We start from the raw sequence: 9,371 nt of genomic DNA, 5'->3' as shown, positions 1-9,371 counted from the left end.
AGAGATTAAGGGAGATTGAGAGATTTGTGAGATTGAGAGATTTAGGGAGATTGAGAGATCTGGGGAGCTTGAGAGATCTAGGGATATTGAGAGATCTAGGGAGATTGAGAGATCTAGGGAGATTGAGAGATCTAGGGAGATTGAGAGATCTAGGGAGATTGAGAGATCTAGGGAGATTGAGAGATCTAGGGAGATTGAGAGATCTAGGGAGATTGAGAGATCTAGGGAGATTGAGCGATTGAGGGATTAAGGGAGATTGAAGGATTAAGGGAGATTGAGGAATTAAGGGAGATTGAGGGATTAAGGGAGATTGAGGGATTGAGGGAGATTGAGGGATTACGGGAGATTGAGGAATTAAGGGAGAGTGAGGGATTGAGGGAGATTGAGGGATTACGGCTCCTCAGGAGGAACGGAGAAGAGAGGGAGCCGCCACGGAGTGCACCATGGGTATCTATCTAACCGATGATATCAGTGACACTCCCCCTGAACCTGTGTTAACATGAATCATGAAGTATACATCGGGTCAAACAGCCTCTTTACACCTTTACCGTACAGCACTCTAGTGAAGATCGACACAGACGAACTGACCGTGCAACGGTCCGGAGGAGAGTCTTCGTGATGGCGCGAAATTACAAATGCTGGTAACATGATATACATAAGTCTATCCGGCACAGAGCAATCGAGCAACCGCGCGAATTTACAGGGCAGGGACATTCGCGGTTCTTCTTTCGCTGTGAACGGTGATGCCTCGTTATTGTTGTCGCGAAAACAGTCCTCGAGCTATCTGGTGGTGTTGGGCACGGTGTTTCGTCCCGGAAATATCGAACTTAGACGAGGCGGAGCAGGACCGCTTTAGTTACGTGGTGTGGGGGGCCCTGAGGCCCGAAGACCGGAGGTGGGCGCAGGAGGCGTCCCGAAACATTCGGTACGAGAGTGATCCCGCCGCAGCGTTGAGAACGCTCGTGGGTGTACTTGAAGCGTTGGGCCGATCGTCGGCGAGCGGAAACACCACCCCTGGGTGGACCAGCTACCCCCGATAGGTGAGAGAAAATTGCGATATTTTTAACGTAGGGAGAGAGTTAACTAGAACTGTCGAACCTCGAGAGGGTACAATAATTGTATGGGACGTCTGAAGACTTGGCCTGATGCTGTTTTGACTAAACAAGACCTCCGACGACCGTCGGTACCCTGCCCGCCGAAAACCTCCTGGACTACGCAGAGCGGCCAGAAAGCACGGGAGGCGTCGGCTGAGTGCAGCAGACATACGTCGCCCGGCTGAATAGGCCGGCTGTCCTCATTTTTCCGGTAGTGCGCGGACCTGAGATACTGGAGGTAGTCATTGTGGAATTGTTTCCAGAAGCCGCGCAGAGCTGCCTGCTGATTTTTCCAGCGCTCTGAAAACACTATCGCGTTCGCCGACCGCACTGTGTCTGCTACCCGTTTCATGTCCGGTAGAGCCGGCTGAGAGGCATACCCGTACAACAGGTCCGACGGCGACAGCGCTCGCGGCTCGCTAGGGTCGACTACGACCGCCGAAATCGGTCGATCATTGACCATTTTTTCAATTTCCATCAGTACGGTTTCCAGTTCTCTGAATGGTAAGCAGCGCGATCCCAGAATTTTGCGCAGGGGTCTTTTGACCACCTGAACGAGTCGTTCCCAAAAGGCTCCGGTCCAGGGGGCCTTTTCCGTGGAGTGGGTCCACACCAACTTTTTCCTGGACAAGAGATCCTGGGTGGCCGGGTGCTTTCGATGCTCGAAAATTGCATCAAGCTCCTTTTCGGCCCGGAGGAAGGTGCGCGCGTTATCCGACACGAGCCGGGAGACCGATGGGTTGCGGCTTATGAAGCGACGTAGCGCTAAGACAAATTCGTACGAGCTGAGGTCCGCCACCAGTTCCAATCTTAGAGCCCGAGTCACCGCGCAGGTGAACAGGAGGCTATACGCCTTTACTTTCGAGCCATCTATTGTCTTTATGTAGAGAGGACCCGCATGGTCCACCCCTGTTACGAAAAAGGGAGGACATTGATCCACGCGAAAATGTGGGAGGGGGGGCATCGGTTCCTGTGCCGCCTCCGCTTTGAACCGGACGCAGACTTTACAGCCATGAGTGGCCTTGTTAGCAATCCGCCTAGCCCCGGTTACGAAGAATCTAGATCGAAGGTGGTGTAATACAGCTGCGGCGCCGCCCGAATGTAGGCAAGGACCTTCGTGAATGTGCCTGACCAGTAGTTGTACTAGGAAGTCATTTCCTGGCAAGAGGATCGGGAACTTGACTTGCTAGTCGATGTGCGTCGCTTTCTCCAAACGAGTGCGACATTTTAAGAAGCCGTCTTCGTCGACGAACGGTGCGAGTTTGGAGAGCTCGTTCGATTTCGCTGCTGACCTTCCACCCGATTCCAATTCTGCCCGGAAATGACTTAATTGGATGTGTCTCAGAAGAGACGACTCCGCTTCCGCGAATTCCTGTGAGGAGATCGTGAGATCTTCCTGTTTCCGTTTGTCCCGCACGCGAGACTGCCACCTTTTGATGTGAGCCGCCACCCGAACTGTCCTCCCCCACGAAGAGAATTGTTTACGAAACAGATCCGAGACCGGATCCACTGTAACAGCCGCCGCAGCACAGATCTCTGCTCTCTTCTCTCTGAGCATGTCCGGGGTCTCGCGGTCGTTACTCGCATTGAGCGAATGTGTCGGCGCACTCGACTGAATGGAAAGCCATGACGGCCCGGTGAGCCAGAAACGGCGCAGCTCCGGGGTGTCCAGTGGAGATCCCCTGCTCAATAAATCTGCCGGATTGTCTTCCGACCGCACATAGCTGAACGAGCTCGAGTGGGCGATAGATCGAATTTCACGAATTCGGTTGGCCACGAACGGTTTCCAGCGTTCCGGCGAATATCTCAACCAACCCAACACCGAGGAATTGTCGGAATAAAGATACACTTTAGAGACACCCTCGACGATGTTTTCCGAAATGCGCCGCGCCAGTCTCGCTGCAATGAGTGCAGCCATGAGTTCTAGGCGATGAATCGTTCACCTGCCTTTCAAAGGGCATACTCTGGTATTCGCCATAAGGAACGACACCACGGCTGGCGATGAATCTGTGGGAATCACCTTGAGATAGGCGACCGCTCCGTACGCTTTAAGCGACGAGTCCGCGAAGACATGCAGTTCCCTTGACGCTCGCGACGGCTCGTAGCCGAACATGGGGCGGGAGATCTGAATTAGCGGCGCCACGCTGAGTTTCTCCACAGCAGAGAGATAGTCCGTCAGGACTTCTCCCTCCAGTTTCGTATCCCAATCGAATTTCTTGGACCACAAAACCTGCGTGAGCGTTTTGAAATTTATGGAGACGCAAGCCAGAAGGCCTAGGCCCTAGGGGATCGTAAATCTGGCTCAAACCCCTGAGAAGGTTTCTCTTCGTATGTGGGCCCTTGCTCAGAAACCCTCGACCTCAGAAGTGTCGATGAACAGGGTGTCTGAGACCTGATTCCAGGAGACCCCCAGAAATTTGGAATTGGTCTCCTGACACAGAATCTCCGGGTTATCGTCTTTGGTCGCCCGTCTTATGAGCTCCGCTATCTCCGGAGCGTTAGTTTTCCACTTTCCGAGGGGAAAACCACCCTCCTTAAAGACCTGTATGAGAGTCTCCACCGTCTGCTTGGCCTCGTCAATCGAGTAGCTACCGCAGGCGAAATCATCGACGTAGAAAGTCGATTTAAGCTCGTTTAGGAGCTCCGCCAGATCTGGGCGCTTTGCTCGCTGAAGATCGAGGTGATGCCTTACGCCGGCGCAGTGCAGCCAAGGACTGCACACCAAGCCGAAATCCAGGACTGTTGCCCAGAATTCCTGTACCGGGGTGCCGTCGTTTCGGGACACGCCGAGCGGCCAATAGAACCTTAAGAAGGTACGGTGTTTCTCATTGATCAGAAATTGGTTAAATGCAGCTTTTATATCCGCGACGATCGCTATAGGCTTTCGTCGGAATTGGAGGAATACGGCCAACAAATCAGGCAAATAATTCGGGCCTTTTTCCAACACGTCATTGAGAGACGCCGCGTCCGCAGACCGCGCGCCTCCATCCTTAACCAAACGAATCTTTTGTTCCTGCGAGCCGAGGTTTTTTTTTGCTATCGCAAGAATCGGTAGGTAGTAAGCCATTTCTCCGGGTTTTCTCGGAGCTGCTGGTTCGACGTAGCCTGAATTGACCAGTTTAGAGATCTCGTCATCTACTGCTTTGAGGACTTTCGGATTCTTTTTTAAAGACTTGAGGAGGCCCATGAGACGGGAATACGCTAGTTTCTGATTATCCCCCAGGGTGTGAATGTTTTCTCTAAAAAGGGAGAGAAACTATGAATCTGCCCTCGGGGGTGGTCTTTATCGACTCCTTGAAAAAGGTTTCCATGGCCTCCAAAGAATTTTTGTCCTCGTCGGGAGTAGAGTGCTCCACGCCGAGGAACTCTGTATCCCAAAGAAAATCGAAGTTGTCTCGTTTGGTCTTGGACGAAAGCGGCGATGCCGTGGTATCGACGTAGCCGTCGCTGGGGAGAACGCAGGCTAGCGACGTGGTAACCGAGCTGCCAACTGCGTTTGCCCGATCGCTACCCCACAACACCCAGCCGAAAATGGTAGGTGATGCGGTGAGGTGCCCTACTCTCCGATACATTCCGTCATAAATCGAGGGGAGAGCGTCAGCCCCAATTAGGACCTCGATGATTTCAGGAAACCCGGGTTGCTCAACATCCGCCCATTGAAGGTCCAACTGTGGGAACTCAGCTCTGGGAAGGATGCCCTTAATTACTGTAGGTACAGCCAGGCAGCCGATGGTCGTGCTACGACCTGAGAAGCGACTCCTGACCGTGAGCCGCACGGTGTTCAGGTCTAACTCTTGAGAGACCCCGCCTGCGACTCCATGTACCCGCAACGAGACGTTACCGCCCGGTTTCGCGCCGAGTCGTTTGACTACTTGATTGGAAACGAAAGATCGTTGAGAGCCCGGGTCTAAGATCGCCCGACAGATTGTCTTTTGCCGTTGTTTTCGACCCAAATGTGGGCCGTTTGCAAGAGAGACTCCGGATCCTGAGAGGACACCGGTTGGCAACTACACGAAACGCTATTTGAGGCTGAAGTCGGGGGAATCTTAGACGACGCCGGAGAAGACACGCAAACTAGAGTATGGTGCCTGCCCTTGCATCTCGCGCAATTGCCCACATGTGCTCTACATTTCTTGCTATTATGGTTTTTCCTGAGGCATCTCAGACACGTATTTTGCTCATCTAGCATTCTACGCCTTTCCTCTGCCGACATAGCTTTCGGACACCTGGAGCTGGAGTGATTACTAGCGCAGAATATGCAGACAGGCTCCGGGAAGTGCCCGGCGAACGAAAACTGATTTTTCTGACTGTAGGGATTGCGATGGTTCGAGTGAGACTCGTTTCTGCCAAAATGAGATTTGCCGTTGCCTTTCGGCTGACCGTGAGACGGTTTATCTGACTCCGAGAAGCGGAGAAGTTCCTTGCTTTTATCTAGCGCCGCTGCTTGATCTTCCAAGAGTTTCATCAGGACCTCCAGCTCCACCGCGTCCGCTGCACATTTGGTCGGGAATACCAAGTGAAACTTGTGGCGGTATCTCTCCGGAAGAGCCTTGAGAATCAAGGGGGAAAGTACCATTGATAGACTGACATACGCGCTGCCTAGCGACACTAACGCGTGGATGTTCTGAGCTAGCCCTGAAACAAACTCTACAAACTTATCGTTTCTGTCGAGGTTCCGTGCTGCGCATAGGCTGTAGATCTGATGCATGTGGGCGTTCGAGGCCTGGCGTGAGTCACCGAAGTTGCTCTGAATCGGTATCCCAAGAGAGACTCACCTGCGGCATAATGTTGGGAAGAGAATGAATTTCATGGCGGAGCACGTAAGATCAAATATCGATCCCCAAAACAGAGATAACCTACTTCCGAAGAATCTTCTGCGAGAGCGAATCGAGTGTAGTCCGGCGCTGCGTTCACGAGCTCCGACAAGACGCTCGCTATTTCTTCCGTGGATCTTTCTCGTTGTCCAATCTCCCGTTCGAGGTCAAATTTGTAACCTGGATGCTCCAGAAGGGCAAATGCGGTTGAGAGAACTGTTCTTCGTTTCGCGATTTCGAACTTCACACCCTCGTGAAGCATCATTCCCAGTTCACAGGTTTTCCCTCGCAGATCTTGCAATAGGAGGCGGAAAACCTTATCCGCATGGCCAAGAGTTGCCTCTTTCTTGCAGAGGAGGAGAATGGTCGGCTTGAATGGCGCGAGATTCATTGAATCGATGAACCCGGAGGAAGCCGCCGCCTGGGAATCCTTCGTCTCAGTCGCCACGAATTTCTTGGGGAACACGGGAGCTTCCAACTACGTGGAGTTGATGCAGAGACTTCTGGAAAGCTTCCGCGTTCTCGGATAAAGAATGAGTATCAAGGTTCATCATCTCCACGCCCACCTTGATCTATTTCCTGAGAATTTAGGGTCGATGAGCGACGAGCAAGGCGAAAGCTTCCATCAGAACATCAGCACCATGGAGGAGCGATATCAAGGGAGTTGGGATGAGTCTATGATGGCAGACTATTGCTGGAACATCATGGGGGGAGCCTCTGGTCGACCACATTCTCGACAATCGCTGACGGCTCGTTTTGATGCGGATTGATCTACCCCAAGTGAAATCGGACGTTTTCGGTTTTTCGAGTATATCTTGAATAAAAACTGAATGGATCAACCGATCATGCTCTGTTTGGTCTTAAAATGTTCGTAAAAGCCTCCTCTATCAAAGTGTCGAGGGTAGACGGCTTCGAAGGTCCTAGTTTTTTCGTCAAGTGCTTTCCAAGAGGTCCCTCTCCCACTTTTTTTCTTCTTTTTTTGAGTTTCCGATACCTCTACCTGAGAGACCATTGCTACGAATCGCACCAAAACTCGACCAGGCATAGCCCTAACCGAGCTCTATCCGAAGTTTGATCGATCTAGTCCACTCCGGGGCAGAGTTAGAGAATTTCATAGACGGAAAATAGCAAAAAATCGAAGGATTGAAATTTCAGAAAAACTGGACCTGATGGAAGAAATCTGTTAAGAAATTCGGATCCAGCGCCCCCGGTTTACCCCGAAATAGCTATCAATTTCGTTGTAACGATTTGGCTGTCGGGCTGTGAAATGTTATTCTGTTGCCCAGTGTCGCGAGCCGTGAGGCTGGAGTCGGTCGCGAACCTTTCCACATACGAATTTTTGCTAGCTTTGAGGCGATTCTACAATAGGAACCCCACAGTATCGAGATTCTATTCGGATAATGCAGCTTCGTTTCGACGAGCAGTAAAAGAAATCAAACGGTTATTTGACATGGCGTCTTCGAGCGAGTGCCAAGAGCTTCTAACCAAACATAGAATTTCGTGGGGATTCAACACGGAGCGAGCGCCGTGGCGCGGAGGTTTCTGCGAGAGGATGTTTAAAAAAATAAAACAGTTGCTCAACAACGATCAGAACGAAACACTGCCGCTGCGGCCCTCTGATCTTCTCTATGAGATTCAAACGAAACCGGTGCCACCGGACATGGACGAATTCGGAAAAATCATAGAATCAGCGTCGGCGGAAGTTCTTTCGGATAGATGGAAGCAACAGCAGTGCATCATAAATGCAATCTGGAAGCGGTTCCGCAAAGAATATCTACAGCAGCTCGGAGGAGCACATGATAGAAAGCCAATTCGAAGTAGAGCAACAAAAGTAGGGGACGTAGTCTTGCTAGACGATCTGGCAGCGTCAAGAAGCTACTGGGACCCATCGGGAAAAACGCTAAAGGGCCCCATCCAACTATTATATCCGTTGGACGTAGGACCATCGTAAAGATAGAAGGCCAACGTAAGGGAAGGCCGCAGCCGTTTATTAAAACATATACCGTCAATCTTCTATTAGAAGCCCGGGCTCCTATTTTTTCCGAGTGCCTTCTCAGAGGGGCTTGTATTAGAGAGGGGCTTCTATAGGAGGGGGGGCTATAATTAGGGCTGGGAGTTTGGTGCGGGATTGCAAGCCGTGTCACGGTCGAGAATGCCGTGGCGCCGCCGTGTATGCTGTGTCGCGGCCGTGTATGCCGTGTCGCGGCCGTGAATTCTGCAAGATCCATCATTCTGTTCCAATGAGTCATTCGACTCATTTTGGGATCATTGTGATTCCTCCCCGTCAACTCTGATCGATCGGCTACATCTTGCAAATATGTATAAGCATCTAATGTCAGCAGGAGTGACAAATTTCCAAATTGATATACTCCGAGATGTCGAGACGAGGGTCGAAATCGTCGACTCTCGACTCGTCTAGATCATTTGTGTCTCGTCTCTTCTCGACTCGACAGTTCTACATGATGTCCGACCCCAAGACCTCCACCCGAGTGACGCCTGAGCAAAGAGCGATGCAGTTTGAGCCAGGGACTTTCTCCGCGACGTCGGACGCACTCTTCTGCAGCACTTGTCATGTTGAAGTCGATTTCAGACGGAAACATAGCTGTCTGAGGCACCTTGAAACGGACATGCACGCAAGATTGCTGCAGGACACCGAAAGTTCGAGCGCCCGGAGAGCCAAAGTGAGTGCGAAACTACATGAAGTCGGAGTATCGAGGCAAAACACAGAAAGGCAAGCGTCGCTGCTGTCTTTAGTGGATGCTTTCACCGGTGCCAACATCCCTCTTCACACCATCGACAATCCCGCTATGAAAATCTTCTTGCAAACCGCTCTGGAAACTCCGATTCCGAGCGCGGGTCAGCTCAGAAGACATTACCTCCCGCAAGCCTTCGAGATGCACGTGAAGAGTATCAATGATCTCTTAGCAGAACGATCATCGTTCTCGATTGTCTGAGACGAAACTACTGACTCCGAGGATCGCTACGTTCTCAATGTTCTTGCCATCCCAAACTGTACAAACGAGGAGGTGCAGCTCAAAGCGGTCCTGCTCGATTGCGTGGTACTTGCGAGTACCAACTTCAAGACCGTGAGTGAAGCTGTTCGGGAAGTCCTTTCCAAGTACGGACTCTCATCGTTGAATATAAGCGCTTTTGTGACAGATCATGCTTCCTATATGTATAAAGCCTGGAACTGCTCTTTGAAAGCTATTTGGCTCAACGCCGTACACGTCACTTGTACAGCGCACTTCCTAAATCTCATCTGTGAGTTGTGGATGACATCTTTTCCGGAAGTCAACGGATTGGTTTGCGGAATCAAGAGAGCATTCACATCTTGCCCAGCGCGCAAAGCTCGATTCCGTCAGTTCATGGAATCGAACGGCAAGTCTGCCTGTCTTCCTCCGGCGCCTGTTGTAACCAGGTGGAACAGCTGGTTCTCGGCTGCTCTTTTCCATGCGGACCGCCT

The 9,371-nt window shown here is 51.5% G+C and overlaps 1 protein-coding gene and 2 pseudogenes across 1 annotated transcript; 1 reads left to right on the top strand and 2 right to left on the bottom strand.

The window, feature by feature from the left end:
* Positions 1-1,083: 1,083 nt before the first annotated feature.
* On the bottom strand, positions 1,084-2,058 carry LOC114828023 (uncharacterized). The gene has a single exon (XM_029110576.1). The coding sequence runs from the start codon at positions 2,056-2,058 to the stop codon at positions 1,084-1,086; it is 975 nt and encodes a 324-aa protein (XP_028966409.1).
* A 222-nt stretch (positions 2,059-2,280) lies between these two features.
* LOC114828022 (uncharacterized) lies at positions 2,281-6,299 on the bottom strand (annotated as a pseudogene).
* Positions 6,300-8,370: 2,071 nt separating this feature from the next.
* On the top strand, positions 8,371-9,169 carry LOC100899119 (CGG triplet repeat-binding protein 1-like; annotated as a pseudogene).
* The last annotated feature ends 202 nt before the right edge of the window (positions 9,170-9,371 follow it).

Source organism: Galendromus occidentalis, unplaced genomic scaffold (genome assembly GCF_000255335.2).
Source record: "Galendromus occidentalis unplaced genomic scaffold, Mocc_1.1 scf7180000076806, whole genome shotgun sequence".
NCBI classification, from domain to species: domain Eukaryota; kingdom Metazoa; phylum Arthropoda; class Arachnida; order Mesostigmata; family Phytoseiidae; genus Galendromus; species Galendromus occidentalis.
This window is presented reverse-complemented; position numbering and strand designations above follow the sequence as displayed.

Coding starts and splice junctions, on each gene's coding strand:
- LOC114828023 (XM_029110576.1), bottom strand. CDS start 2,058: ATGCCCCCCCTCCCACATTTTCGCGTGGATCAATGTCCTCCCTTTTTC.